General features: G+C 45.0%; 1 protein-coding gene across 4 annotated transcripts in view; it reads left to right on the top strand.

Annotated features, from left to right (window-relative positions):
- Positions 1 to 14,687, top strand: part of MDM2 (MDM2 proto-oncogene) — a 23,539-nt gene extending 8,852 nt beyond the window's left edge. For all 4 annotated transcript variants that reach the window (XM_046646188.1, XM_046646175.1, XM_046646169.1 and 1 more), the window contains 6 exons: positions 2,429 to 2,496; positions 2,624 to 2,720; positions 5,929 to 6,089; positions 9,836 to 9,991; positions 10,641 to 10,718; positions 12,381 to 14,687. In XM_046646188.1, the coding sequence (XP_046502144.1) occupies positions 2,429 to 2,496; positions 2,624 to 2,720; positions 5,929 to 6,089; positions 9,836 to 9,991; positions 10,641 to 10,718; positions 12,381 to 12,950 (1,130 nt within the window). In that variant the 3' untranslated portion in view covers positions 12,951 to 14,687. The remainder of the gene's footprint in view (positions 1 to 2,428; positions 2,497 to 2,623; positions 2,721 to 5,928; positions 6,090 to 9,835; positions 9,992 to 10,640; positions 10,719 to 12,380) is intronic.
- Positions 14,688 to 14,889: the final 202 nt, after the last annotated feature.

Here is a 14,889-nt window from a genome sequence, read left to right as displayed (position 1 = left end):
AAACAATGTCATATTGAGGTTCCAATGCAGATTTGCAATATGTAAAGTTAAGTATCCTCTTACATCAGTTTAAGTCTTGGGATATCAGAGTTGGAATTTGTTTTGGAAGGTAGATGATTTCAGAAGCTCCTGCTTAGTCAAGATGTGCTCGAACCTTGGAACAGGATTGGAAGGCTCTGGGAAGTGATGTGGGTACTAGGTAGGACCAGGTGAAAGGATGGGTCCTCTCTGTGTTTCATAATGGATAGAACTTTGTTACCAAGTTATTTAGGTAAGTGGCATTTTACTTCCCTGCCTTTAGACCTCTGGGTCTTAACTGGTTGTTTTTGGGTCGCATGTCCGTTTGATAATCTCATGAAGGCGCTGGGCTCTCATTCCAGAAAGATACGCATGAGTAAGTACAGCGGTGTACTGGTGAGTGTTTAACAGCCCCTTCTCCGGGGAAAAGCCCCGATGTGTGGTGGTTGCTGATTGCCCTGCTCTGAGTCCGCCCGCCATGGCCTTTTCAGAGTGCAGACGGGGCGTGGGAAGAGCTGTGCACAGGCTGCTGTGAGCGCCGGTGGGAGCCGGCTCCAACACCACAGGCGGCTTTTCTACGCCTGAGAACTGTTCTCAGAAGCTTGTTTACTTCCCAGAACCACCTGACCCCTCCTGTGTGCTCCCCCATTCCGTACTTAGACTGCGTTGCTCTCTTTGTTACACTCACACGTTTACGTTTCTGATCCTGTGTCCTGTTCAGGTTGGCCTTCTGCATCACACAGGACAGAGTTTTGTTAATGTGGTGTTTAGTAAATGTGTTGAACTGAACACTTATTCTTCCAAAGTTAGGATTTAAGACCCAGAAAAGGCCATCACCAACTTATCTCAGAACAGAAGTAATTAGTAGGCTGGTGACTTGATATTTTATTGTTTTACAAAGCTGTTTATGAACCAAATGAAGGCAAGTAAATAGTATCTGTAATAGTATTTTCACTTTTCTGAATATTATACCTGCTGTATTCATTCATTTGTTTAAACCTTGGTAGATTACTAGGACAATGATATTAATGGGATGGTAACCTGTGGGTTACTCACGTTATCGCCATTCTGAGTTTGTTTCAGTTTCAGGCTAGTAGAGTGAACTTCAGAACTCCTGTGTCAGTGTTCTCAGCCTTGTCCCACCTAGCGCTTCCTGTCTGTCACATCTCCTTTATAATACTAAGGCAAAATATAACCTACCCATATGTACAACTTAAAGTTGGTGTAATACCTCACCCATAATATAAAGAAGAAATAAACTGTTATGAGAATGTGTATAATTGCAGAATGTTAGTGCCCAAGCCTGACTTCACTGTTAAGACGAAGATGTTTTGGGGGGAGTAGTAGAGGGTGTTTGGTGATGACCTTTGGGAGTCGTATACATCCCAGGTCTGAAGCCTTGAGTTTGGAGCTTCAGCTCTCTACATCCAACTACCCACTCTAACAGCCTGCTTATGAGTTTCATCCTCTCCAGTTCATTGTCTTCCCACCCACATCTCTTCGTCTTCTGAATTTCGCTCTTGGTGAATGGTGCCACCCATTTGTCCTCCCCAGGTAGAATCTTGGAGTCCTTCTTGACTCCTTCCTCCACTGCTGTAGATCTCAGACACCAGGTCTCGTTGGTTTCCCCCTTGTCATTTCTCTGGACTGAGCTGTTGTCCACGCCTGCTCTAGGCTTTAGTTCCTCTCGTTTGTCTCTGCGGTCACTGTCGGATACGGGTTTCCCTGGCTCTGCTCTCTTTCCTGTTTTGCCAGAGTGATTTGTCACTCTTCTGCTTAAAATGACCATTTACGAGTTCCTTGTTGTTCTTGGATGAAATACTTGCTGTGAAGCAGCAAGTCCGTTTTATCTCTCGGATGAAACCTTTTCATTGGTGAGTGGCTGCGACAGTGCCGTGGGGAAGATTCTCAATATCGGCTGGGAAGAATGCAGAGAGGCGGGCTTGAGTGCTGCCTGTGGACATGTTTGTGCTGTTCAGCAGCACACACGGGATCCTTGCTGGTCCTGCTTACATTCCAGTGATAAAGAACTGCCTGCAGTGCACTTCTGGATGCCGTCTTCACACGGCGTCCCCTCCTTCTGCAGTGGCCTTTCCTGGGCCTCCTGCTGCACGTTCTCCTGCGCACCCTTTCCCGATTCCTCGTTCCTTAGAACTGTCTCTGCCAAATAACCCTTGCTCCATCTTCTCCACGAAGTTATCTTATGATAATTCCGTTGTTTATTATACTTTATAATTACTCTCGTGTATCTTCTATATTAACATGGAACTGTCTCGCACAGGTGGCACCTGGGAGACACGTTTACTGTTGTTGACAGGTCCAGTTGTGTAAGGAGTTTCTCCTGGACTGATGTCTGTGGAGCAGCCCTTTCTTTCTTAGTTGGTGATTCTTTGTTTTTATTTTCTTTCAGAACCATCAGATTCAGGCACATCTGTGAGTGAAAACAGTTGTCCCCTTGAAGGTGGGAGTGATCAAAAGGTAATCTTGAAATGAACTCAGTCAGCTGTGATGTTTCTTGAAAATTGGAAAAATTATTTCAAACAAAGAATCTTCAGCTTCCTGGTGTTACAGGTTAAGTTGTGTTCTCCCTTTCCTGAATGCTTAGGCCGCTGTGCAGGAGCTGCAGGAAGAGAAGCCGTCGTCTTCGGCTTTGGTGTCTAGGCCGCCCACGTCATCTAGGAGGAGAGCCATCAGTGAGACGGGTATGAGCGCTGGCACTCTGAGTTTGTTTGCTCAGGAAATTGGCGGCTTAATGACCTTGTGCTTTTTTGGTTTAGATGAATGAATTTCTGAGTTTCTGTCATTCTCATTTTTATATGACTTATCTGGTTTAAAAATTGCTGTCTTAGCAGCATTTTTCTGATTGACTGCAGCAGGCACGGTTTACTGTGCCCCCTGGATTTCGTCATTAGCCAACGCCATTATTCAGGATGAGAGAGGACAAGGATGTAAACTGTATCTTAGTCGTTATTCTTAGTCATCTTAGCAATTAAAATATTTTGTTGTTTCTCATAAATGATAAAACATAACAATGAGTTTAAAAACAGAGAAAGTAAATAGTGTCTTAGAAATGAAGACGAGGAAAAGAAAATAGCTGAGAGCATTTTTGCAGAGAAAAGGCAGCGGGGGAGGCCGTTGCCTGGTCAGAAGTCGTAATCCCCAAGACGGTGTGATCCAGGTGAGGACGAGCGCAGCAGGCCCTGAGCCCGGATCAGGAAACCCCGGCCAGAGTCTGTGCGTGAGGTCAGAGGGCAGAAGCTGTCTTCGTGGGACTCAACGAATGGTTGATAATTTGGGAAAAAAATCAAGTTATGTTTGTACCCTATACCAAGATGAATTCCCAATGAGTTTAAAAGATAGATGAAAAAAATTACGACAAATTTGAAAGATAGTCACTTTAAATTTGACAGTGTTAATGTCTTTATTACATAAAAAGTTCCCAAAAGTCACTAAGAAAAATATCAAAAATTTGAAAAGGTAAAAAAACAAAACCCAAAACACCAAGAGGTATTTCATAGTAAATACAAATGACTAATAAGTTTGAGGGTGGATATTAGCGATTTAGCTTTGTGGATAATAAAAAATGCGGAAAAGTGTCTTTTCTGGTCTATAAATTAGCAAAGGTAAGTCTTTGTACTGATCCTTGCTGACGTGTCTTGGCACTGACACACTGATGGTGTGCCACTTAGTTTAAATTGGTTAAACCTTTGGACTTTAGAAAGGCTTGCGTTCTTACCATTGCCCCAGTAGCTCCATTCTTGGAATCTATCCTAGGGGTATGATCAGAAATGCAAAGATTCTATGTAGAGGTATTAATTAGGAGATTTAAAAAAAAAATTTTTTTTTTTAAAGATTGGCATCTGAGCTAACATCTGTTGCCAGTATATTTTTTTCCTCCTTCTTCTCCCCAAATCCCCCCAGTACATAGCTGTATATTCTCCTTGTGAGTGCCTCTGGTTGTGCTATGTGGAACACCGCCTCAGCATGGCCTGATGAGTGGTGCCATGTCCGCGCCCAGGATCCGAACCAGCGAAACCCTGGGCTGCTGAAGCCAAGCGGGGAACTTAACCACTCGGCCACAGCGCCGGCCCCTATGACATTGTTGGTAACTGGAAATACCTGTGGTGATGAGGATGTCCTCCGTCTGGTCCAGGCTGTGGCCGTCCCCTGCCTGGACCACGGCAGCAGCTTCTGCCCTTCTGTTCCTTCACACAGTCCCCAGAGAGACGGCGAAAGGGGAATGAAACCCTGTCACTTCCCCACGTAGCTACTTTGGTCACTTACCTTTGACCTTCAGTTAAACTCACTCTTTTTCCTGGGTCTGCGAGGCCCTGACCTGCCTGCAGCCTGCTTTGGGGCCTCTCCTCCACCTGCAGTGTCTCTGCTGCACTGCTTGCTTTGGTTCCTCCCATCTTCCTGCTTTAGGGCCATTTGCACACAGTTTTTTTTTATGCCAGGAGCTCTTCTACCTCCACTTTGCAAGACCAGCTCCTCGTTTTTCTGTTTTTACTTAAATATGACCTTCTTGGAGAAGCTGTTTCTAACCACCCAGAAAAGCAATCCTTTCTTGTTATTTTATTTAATTTTTTTTTGGTGAGAAAGATTTGCCCTGAGCTAATATCCACTGCCAATCTTCCTCTTTTTTTGCTTGAGGAAGATTGTCCCTGAGCTAACATCTGTGCCAGTTTTCCTCTCTTTTATATGTGGGATGCCTCCACAGCATGGCCGATGAGTGGAGTGTGTCTGTGCCTGGGATCCGAACCCGGGAACCCTGAAGTGGGGCACACGGAACTTTAACCACTCAGCCACAGGGTGGCCCCCGTTTTCTTGTTATTCTTTGCCCTAGCACCCTGCTGTTTCCTACACAGCACTTGTAGCTCATAAATGTGTATTTCAGTTGCTTTGATGTTTGAATGTAAACTTCCTCTGGTGGCCAGAATGATGGCTGACTTCACGTTTGTAGCTCCGCGGCCTGGAGCTGTGCCCGACAGGAAGCAGGTGCTCAGATATGTGGACTGAGCGGTTCAATTACGATGGACCGTACATGGACCCATGTCATGGACACCATTTTCTGCAGCCATTAAAGATAATGTAGAAGAACATTTCAGAGAAAATAATCCAGAAATTGTATATATATGTACGTATATTTGTAGTGTGTGTTTCAAATATTTTTTTAAAAAAGGAAATAAACTGAAAAAGCCACTGGAAAATTACTACACTAAAATGTCTATAGTAGTTTTCTCTCAATGGTAGCATTACAGAAGTTTACATTTTGTTTTTTTTCTATTTTTTTAAGATTTCTACAGTGAGTAATATAATTCTTTAATAATCAGAAAAACCCCAAGTGTTATTTTTAATGGAGGTGAGACATAGCAGTAGCGGGGTGTGGGCTTCTGTCCGATGTCACTCAGCCCAGACCGCCTGTTCCTATGGGGAGCACAAGCCCGGTGAGGGACTTCTCTCGGGGCCTTTGATCATTGATTTTGATTCCTGTTGAAAATACAGGGTAGGTACTGAGGAAATTTGAAAGATTAAGAATACCTTCTAAGTAAATTAAGCATTTTTGGTTATTTTCAGGAGAAAAATCTTATATCCTAAAGTTTGACTTTGACAGACAAATCCTATATTGTTTAGTTAATGAAAGCTCTAGATGAATTAAATTGTGAGTTAAAGGAGATAAAGTTCTGAAAGAAGCTTAAAAAGCTTTTGGAAATAGAGTGTTCTGCTGTAACTCTCAGACAGGCGGATTCCGTACAATAGTGTTGACTTTTGAAACCCTAGGACTACACTATTTTTCTCTGTTTATTTCATTGAAACTGAATTTCAGTAGAAATAGGTACTCATGACAGTTCAATTTCTAAGTAAATCACAGTATAGCCATTGGACTAACTCGTTTCCTTGCACATCCAGAAGAAAACTCCGACGAGTTGCCTGGTGAGCGGCAGAGGAAGCGCCACAAGTCCGACAGCGTCTCGCTGTCCTTCGACGAGGGCCTCGCGCTGTGTGTCATCCGGGAGATCTGCTGCGACGGCGGCAGCAGCAGCGAGTCAGCCGGGACGCCGTCCGATCCGGTAACCTCCTCGTTTTAAGTCAAACGGGACTCCTGGCTTTGCAATCCGGCTCTGCCATGCTGGGCAGCATTCAGATAGCGAGCGCGTGTGTGGCGTGCGGTTGCTGCTGTATACCGGGGAATTTCTGTCCAGTGAAACTGCTCTCGCTCTCCCCCAACCCCAGGTGTGGGGAGAAGGGTGGAAGGTAGCGGAGTTGCACTGGGGTATGTTGGCAAAATTAGGACCAACATGAATAGTTATTAATGTCACCTTCCGTGTTGGAGAAGCTTGTGGGCCACTGCGCCAGTGGTAAAGTCAGATAAACTGGAGTATAGAGTAGTCTGAGAATTTAGAAGTTTTACTTTTTAAAAAATAAGGAACAAAAATGAAAATTTGGTTCAGTTAGGTGTCTAGGGTTCTAAGGCAAAGTTGTCTTGAATATTTAGAGTAGAAGTATCTTTTTTGTTCCAGCTGTCGGTAGCATGTCAGCGTAGTCTGCGGTTCCCATGTGCCCACGTAGGTCCAGACATCAGGGAAGGTCTGTGCGCTCAGGCTGTGACATACGGGTCATTATCGCACGGATCGCGGGCGAGAGCTGTGGTTCCTGGTTGTCGGATACAAAATTCCAAAGTATTAGCCAGGAGTAAAATTCATAAGAGATCTCACTGAAGTTTGGTAAAACAGTTTTTGCTAACAAGAATGCTCGACAAATGGGATATTTTCCTTCTTGTCATTCAATGTGTCTTTGACACGTCGCTAAATCGGGAACCTTTATTTGAGCTGTGGCCGTGTCTCCTGGTCATTATGGGAGATATTAGTGGTCATTCCTAGTTCTCTAGAAGATGGAAGGACTGAACCCGCTGTGACAGTGACCTGCTCTCACTTTTCCTGTATCCTTGTCCCGTCTTGTGTTTACCGGCTTCTCCAGAGCAGGGACTTGCGGAGGCAGACGTGCCGCGTCAGCATTGGTGGAGCTGGTCCCTGGATTGGCCACTAGAGGGCATGACGGGCTCCGAGAACAAGTTCTCCCTTCAGGAGATGCTCTAAGGTCTCCTGGAGGCCCGGCCCCGTTTGCGGTAGAGACAGAGGGGTAGTCGGGGCAGACAGAGTCCCTGCCCGCGTGGAGAGAAATCATGAACAGTCAGACAAGCAACTAAAACATTTAATAAATGCTATGAAAAAAATACAGGTTCTTGAGAGCAAATACGTCTGATGTGAGAATTGAATCCAGTTAAAGAAAACTTGACATGTACACAAACTTGACGTGTGGATAATTTTATTTCTTGCAAATGGTTTAAATAGAACTGCTCTGCCCCGTTAGACTCAGTCTTTGACAGAGCTGTTTCAGAATCCTCGCTGAATGGTCTTGGCTGTCCTGGTTCTTGCTTTCTGCCTGTGGCGCTGCTGTGTTATCAAAGCAACGCAGAGGCTATTTCCTTTTTTTTTTTTGTTAGTCCTCTCCTACACTCTCTTCTAAAAATCCTATCTAGTAAAAATCTGCTGCTTTTCGGGCTGCGTCCCCAGTCATTAAAGCTTTTGTAGGGCCCATTTTTTTTCTTCGTTTTAGCCTCCCTCATGTCATGTCATCACTCAGTGTCATCGTTCGCCACTGTGAAGGGAGCTGAAGCCACGTGCATTCGCCTCCATCTCTTCTTTCTTTTGGGTTCAATAAATTAGGGAACCGAGGCTATTTTCTAGGCCCTAAACTGGGCAGTTTACATGATATATATCACTTTATCATCTCAGCAGCCTCAAACTCTTCAGATGGGAAAACTGAGACTTGAGAGTTTCAAACAACTCAAGATCCTGTAACTAATAATTGTCACAATTGGAATTCAGACAAAACCAGGCATTTCTGACTTCAAAATTTAAGATATTTCCAGATTAAGGCTGTCTGATGCTTTTTAAATATATAATATTTAAAAGTTTCTAGGTTGTTCTTTTTTGAACATTAGCCAAAACTTTTTAAAAGCAACTTTTAATACTTGCTTTCTTCATAGTACCCTAGACGAGGGGTGGGCAAACTTTCTCTAGAGGGCCAGATAGTGACTGTTTTGGGCTTTGCAGGCCATGTGGTCTCTGGTGCAGCTGCTCAGCTCTGCTGTGTAAGGCTGGAGCAGCCCTGGACAGCGGGTGCATGGGTGGGCGTGGCTGTGGCTGTAAACCCATATTCATAAAAATAGATGGGTGGTGGGCCATTGTCTGCCCACCCTGCCATAGAAGATGCTTTTATTTCTTTCTTTTTTTTTTGAGGAACATTAGCCCTGAGTTAACATCTGCCACCAGTCCTCCTCTTTTTTGCTGAGGAAGACTGGCCCTGAGCTAACATCCGTGCCCATCTTCCTCTGCTTTATATGTGGGACACCTGCCCCAGCATGACTTGACAAGTGGTGTGTAGATCTACACCAGGAATCTGAACGGGCAAGCCCCGGGCCACCAAAGCAGAACGCGTGGACGTAACCGCTGCGCCACTGGGCTGGCCCAGAAGATGCTTTCTGAGTCTTAACTTTTGTTGTGACTTACCTCTTCATTTTAGACTTAGTGCACTGAAGGCTAGTTAATTGAAGTACCCAGTTTGTTGGGTTGCTTTCTTAGAGGTGTTTCCAGCTAGACTTGTGATGTTAACCTGGTTGTTGATAGAGCCCTGTGAGGCCCCAGGACTGCGGTGTGGCTGCTGCTACTGCTGTGCTGACATTGCTGTAAAAAACAGGTTTTTGATCTCAGTGGTTATAAAATAATACGCTTTGTTGTTGTTTTTATAAATGATGGAACTCGTAGAGTGCATTCAGTCCAGACTCCTGTCATGGGGGAGGGGCTGCGGCCTTCACAGGTGAAAGATGTCCGAGGTGGAACAGCCGCTTAGTGGCAAGTCCAGAGTAAGACGGTATGTATCCTGACTCCCAGACCACTGTCCTTTCTATATGCCAGCCTTCTGCTTTGTCACATGTCCCTGCCCCAGCCCCCGACAGCAGTATCGTGGGACTGAAGGTCTTATTAGGTTCTCAGACTATTAACTAAAGTCCTAAAATGAGGCGTCACAGGAGCAGTTACAGAATTTTAAAAATAAATTTTAGAAAATTATGTCTAAAAGCTCTTCTGAAGAAATTATTCTCAAAGTTTATTTGAAAACATAAATCTCAGAATTACTGTGCGTGTTGTAGCTGTTGGCATTCTTCTGATCTGAAGATAGAAAGATGACTGAGACATGGTCTTAACTCTTGAAGTGTGTATAGTTCAGATAAGAAACATGCATGCAAAGTAATGTTTTGCATAATTTTTGTGAAAAGATATGCTGTTCAATAATACCGTCTAAGTGGTCAGGATCATTGAAGGGGGAAGAGCTGTTTTCACTATGGGATTGACAGAGACTTCGGCAGAAAAGCGTGAGCAGGACTTAGAAACTGTCCGGTTGTTCCAGTCAGAGAGGGAAAGGGAGGGAATCGAGGTGCCAGGTTTGGTTTGGGGAACCATCTAGATCTGGCTGCTCGTCGATATTTATTGGGGGGAGCGAGTGTCTCCTGGACAGAAGACGAAGGCGCTAACGTCGTCGCACCGTATGAGCCTTGACTGCCAAGGGGCTTCGACCCTTTCCGTTAGTGGTGGCGTTTTGAACAGGGAATGACGTTACCGTGGCAGTGCCCCCGAATCGTGGTCTGGTGTCGGCGGAGGCTGGCTCTGAGGGAGTTGGGGCGCACTGGGGAGTTGGGGAGCTTTTACGGAGGCCAGCGGGTCGTGCACGTTAAGTCGCTTTTCCTTCCGGATTTCAGGATCTGGATGCTGGCGTCAGTGAACGCTCAGGTGACTGGTTGGATCAGGATTCCGTTTCAGACCAGTTCAGTGTGGAATTTGAAGTGGAGTCACTCGATTCGGAAGATTACAGCCTCAGCGAGGAGGGGCAGGAGCCCTCGGATGACGATGACGAGGTAGGCTTTTCCTCTCTGTTCCAAAGTTGTTAAATGTTTTTCACGTTCATTGACTGATGAGATTGAAACAATAGTGTATTCGGATTGCGCCGGAAATCTTTGGCTCTTGATTTGTTCAAACTAGAATATTGTTCTGTGGATTTGAGGCTTCTGTGGTTCCTTGTTGTCTGACTTATGTTCTTACGAGAGCTAATGCCAAGAAGTCAGTAGGCCTTAATGAGCATTCTTATAATAGGCTGCTCATTTTTAAAAACATTTAATTCAGTTCCCCTCATTTAATATTAATTTACTTTTTATAAAAGTAAAGTGTGTGCCCGGTTAGAGTCACACAGCACCTCCAGACCTGTTTCTGGAGGTGACACCTTCAGCGTTCCCCGCCGCTTCACTGTCACTCAATACCTCCATATTTATAGAATAAAAATACTCGTACTGAATTTTTTCTTCATTTGTGTACACATCCTGTCTGCTGCCTTTTTACCATGTGCGAGAGGATGTCACTGTCCTCTACACTCACGCGTTCCACTGGACTTCTGTTTCAGAATTTCTCACATATGGGAACATACGCTGTGGTTTAGGACTTACCACTAAGAAGCTTTCCTGGTTGAAGAAAAAAGGTGATGAATTGATGCCAATGGGTTTATTTTATTAGGTATATCGAGTGACTGTGTATCAGGCAGAGGAGAGCGATACAGATTCATTTGAAGAAGATCCTGAAATCTCCTTAGCTGTAAGTATACATCTGCTTTTTTAAGGAATCAAAAAATAACATGAGGTCGAGGTTGGAGAAAGAGGTCTAGCCTACTTTCTGACGTGAGGGAATTTTTATAAAGTTAAATCTTTTTAAAGTTTTAATGATTTAAAGCATTCTTGTTCCTTTATTTGCTGCGTTGGCATCTGTTGTTACATGTTTTCGGGTTTTTCTGTGCTGGAATTTGAACTTTTAAAGAACTTTTATGGAACATTTCCGGTATGTATAGCAGAGAGGGTGGTGTCGTGCCTGCCCAGGGTGCTTAGCACCCAGCTCTGACAGCTCCCAACGTTTGCCAGCCGCGTCAAACAGAAACATTTGTTCCACTGATGTGTATTAGAGAATGTGGTAGGATTTGCCATTAAAGAAATCAGGAATTAAACATTTATATTTCATGCCTTATTGGGTTCCTGAGGCTTTGGAAGTTTTTTTTAACTGAATATTATTGCTTTCACTTTTGTTCTTAATACTGCCTTGTATTATATTTGAATAGGAAATCTCATTTTTCTTTTCCGAGTTGGAAACATTTATTAATTATCCAAATGCAAGAAAAGAAGTTGAAAATGTAAAATTATTTTGCTATATTTGAAAATAATTCAAGTAACTAGTTGACTCATCTGATGTCAGGTTGAGTGAAATGTTTCGGCCTCAGATCTTGAAGTTGTTGGACTCAATGAAGCACGTCCGCCCCCCCCCCCCCCCCAAATTTCAAGACCTTTGCCTTCGATTTTATCAGTTAGTAGAAACCTCCCTTGGGAACGTGGAATAACCAAGTGGGAGAATGAACTCTCTCCATCCTTACTGCTCACGTCTCACGTCATTTGTCAGACAGTTTAAAAAGAGTTACATTATTTGTGCAAGAGAAGCCCAAGCCTTGTGGCAAGTTCTACGTGTCCAGTGTCCTCAGGCAAGACCCATGCCTCAGTTAAGGCAGGTAGATGAGGACATGTTCAGAAAGGAGGCAGGGCATGGGAGGCTGTCCAGATTGCATGGTGGGAAGGTTGGGGAATAGGCAGTGGGGTGAGGAAGCAGCAGGGAGCGGTTACAGAGACAGGAACACAAGAAGGATGGACTGTGAAGGGTGTGCATTTTAGAAAGTGACAGAGATGACAGATTTGAGCTGGCAGTGATGGCTGAGAAGAATGTCTTAGCACTTCCTTTGTGGAGGAAGTTAGGGAGCACTGGCTTGAGCCCTGGTTCAGAGCACTTCTTAGGGAGTCTCCGTCGGTGGCAGGTTGGGCGGTAGTTCCGTCTAGACTGATGGGGTGGGCTCTGGGCGCAGTCCTGTGGGACCCCGTCAGGCTGGAGTGGGTACAGGCCTTGTCACCGAGGAGGAGATCCCATAGCACTTGCTTCCATTAAATGAACCAGCACCGTGTGTGTTCTCAAATAGTCATGGCATAGATACGTGACCAAGATCACGGCGAGTACACGTTTGGTTTTAGGGTTCTTCAGCATGGTTTGGCTGAAAAAAAATGTACTTACAACTTTATACTTGAGGAAAGACTGTTTGAGATAAAACATGAAATGCTGAAAATTGAGCTGTGTGATGATGCATGGTACCTGACACGTCGGAGGTGCTAGTGCTGCTGTGACTAGGTCCCCGAGGGCGCGGAGACTCACTGTCTTGTTTCCTTGAAGGACTACTGGAAGTGCACTTCCTGCGGCGAGACGAACCCCCCGCTGCCGTCACACTGCAGCAGGTGCTGGGCCCTTCGTGAGAGCTGGCTTCCTGAAGGCAAAGCAAAGGCCCCTGGGAGCGGGAGCGTGGCCCCAGAAGGCTCCGGCCCCGGGGAGGAGGGCGTTGATGTCCCCGACTGCAGGAAGACCGAGGGGGGCCATCCCAGGGAAGTGTGCACTGAGGACGACGACGCTGCTGCCGCCCAGGCATCCCAGTCCCAGGAGAGTGAGGGCTGCTCCCAGCCGCCAGCTTCCACCAGCGGTGCTCACAGCAGCCAGGAAGGCCCCGGTGAGCTGGAGAGGGAAGACGCACCCGACAAGGAGGAAAGCATGGAGGCCAGCCTGCCCCTCAACGCCACTGAGCCGTGTGTGATTTGCCAAGGTCGACCAAAGAATGGGTGCATCGTCCACGGCAAAACAGGGCACCTCATGGCGTGCTTCACGTGCGCGAAGAAGCTGAAGAGGAGGAACAAGCCGTGCCCCGTGTGCAGGCAGCCCATTCAGATGATCGTGCTGACCTACTTCCCCTAGCGGGGCTGGCCCTGAAAGTAGACTTACATAGTTCTAACTGTGTAGCCCGAAGCATTTAGACATGAAATTCATTTTTATTTTTTTACATATATCAAAGTGGGGACCTATCTTGGTGCATGTAGATTTCTTCTCTGCAGTGTAATTTACCTGCCTTAGCAGGGGGAATAGAGAATATTTACTTCCTTTTAGGAAAATTTCACTTCTGTTTATATTTTATATTTGGGTTTTAATGTAAGTTGACTTAGATATATAGCTCATCATTTACCCCACCCCTATTTTAAATAATTTCCACTTTCTCTTAAATGAGCAGGAGCCAATCCTTAGAAAATATAAGTAGGACATTTAAACGTAATTTATTTAGTGCCTCTCATGTAAGGAGAAAAAGTTTTTATGAAAGATAATATTTAAATTTTACATGCTCTTAAACCTTCTGATCCTTAGTTAGTCTTTCAGAGCCTCTTAAAATACTCTGGCACATGAAGAAGAAATTAGTAGTTATATTTGGTGCTATGTAAGCAGAGAGGTGCCCCACCCTCTGGGGGATGGTCAGGGCGGGGTGGGGAGGGTGGTGTCAGTTGAGAAGTCTTTGAGAGCAGCCCTCATGTACCTAAGACTGAATTTTTTTAAGCCCCCCGGTGCAGCTTGCAACTATGCTCCAGGTCTGACTTTGCCACACCTCTTTGCAGGATTAGTGCAATCTCTTGTTTCCCCTGTGAGGAAAACCATTCTGAGACACTTTGAAGAATGTTCTCGGGCCGGGTCCCAGGGTTCCTGGGAGTTCCCTGGGTTTCAAACCTTTGCTTAAGGCCACTTGTAGAAACCAGTGAATTCACGAAGAATAACCCAGAAGTTTAGGAAACAGGAGGACTGCCTGTTTTTAAACTAGCTGGAAGTGTCGTAGCTTCTCTCCAGATGGTACAGAAACGCTGCACTACTTTGTTTCAAGAATGACGGGATCGCAACACAGGCTTCTAAAATAACCCTCGAACTCACAGACTAACATCTTCATTTATCTTTAAGTATGAATCTTCAGCAAAAGAGCAAAAATAACCACTTTGACTTAAGGTCCCAGTATCTTCCTCCCATATGTGACATGCTCGGGGGAGGACAGTACAATCAGCTGAGCTCTAAGTTTAGAACAGAACTGCGAGGTACTGCTGCACAGCATGGTGTGTTAAGCTGTGAAGACAAAGACTGCACACGCGGGACTTCCCTTGTGCACGTGTGTGGGTTGGGCCTCAGCGGGTGGTCCTCACATACAGGGAAGTGTTATTAATTTGGGACTTAGAATACTTCAGCAAGAACTGAAGGATCCTTTCTGAGGAGAGTTGATAGACATGTACATTCAGGGTATGTCATGCAGTCATTATGCTACTCATAAAACATTTGGGCCACCCTGGGGCCGAGTGGCTAAGTTCGCGTGCTCCACTTTGGCGGCCCAGGGTTTCGCCGGTTTGGATCCTGGGCGCGGACATGGCACCGCTCATCAGGCCACACTGACCTGGCATCCCACATAGGGGCAGAGGTAGGCACAACTAGAATATACAGCTATATACTGGGGGACTTTGGGGAGAAGAAGAAGAAGAAAGAAAACCATGCAAGTGTGTTCAGATAGGATCTCATTCAGCATGTCTATCCATACTAATATAGCTTTGATTGTCTAAATTTTTAGGTTTAGTATACATATATTATTTATTAATGTACGAATAAACAATTTATTAAATGTTTGATTAAGAATTGTTTCAAGAATGTGATTATTGGATCTTACAGTTTTTTCCTAACAGTGAGTTTTGTTAAAATAGAAATTGTATTTGAATATCATCTATTTAGGTAATCAAAGGTATAAGTCTGAATATGCTGCTTTTTTGGGAATGGTCGTGTCTGCCCACTTTGGAGGTCCACGTATCAATGGGCAGTGGGATGCCATCGGAATCTCCAA

The sequence above is a fragment of the Equus quagga genome, chromosome 1 (assembly GCF_021613505.1).
Source record: "Equus quagga isolate Etosha38 chromosome 1, UCLA_HA_Equagga_1.0, whole genome shotgun sequence".
Lineage (NCBI taxonomy): Eukaryota > Metazoa > Chordata > Mammalia > Perissodactyla > Equidae > Equus > Equus quagga.
The sequence above is the reverse complement of the archived record's forward strand: the minus strand, read 5'-3'. Positions and strand labels throughout refer to the sequence as shown.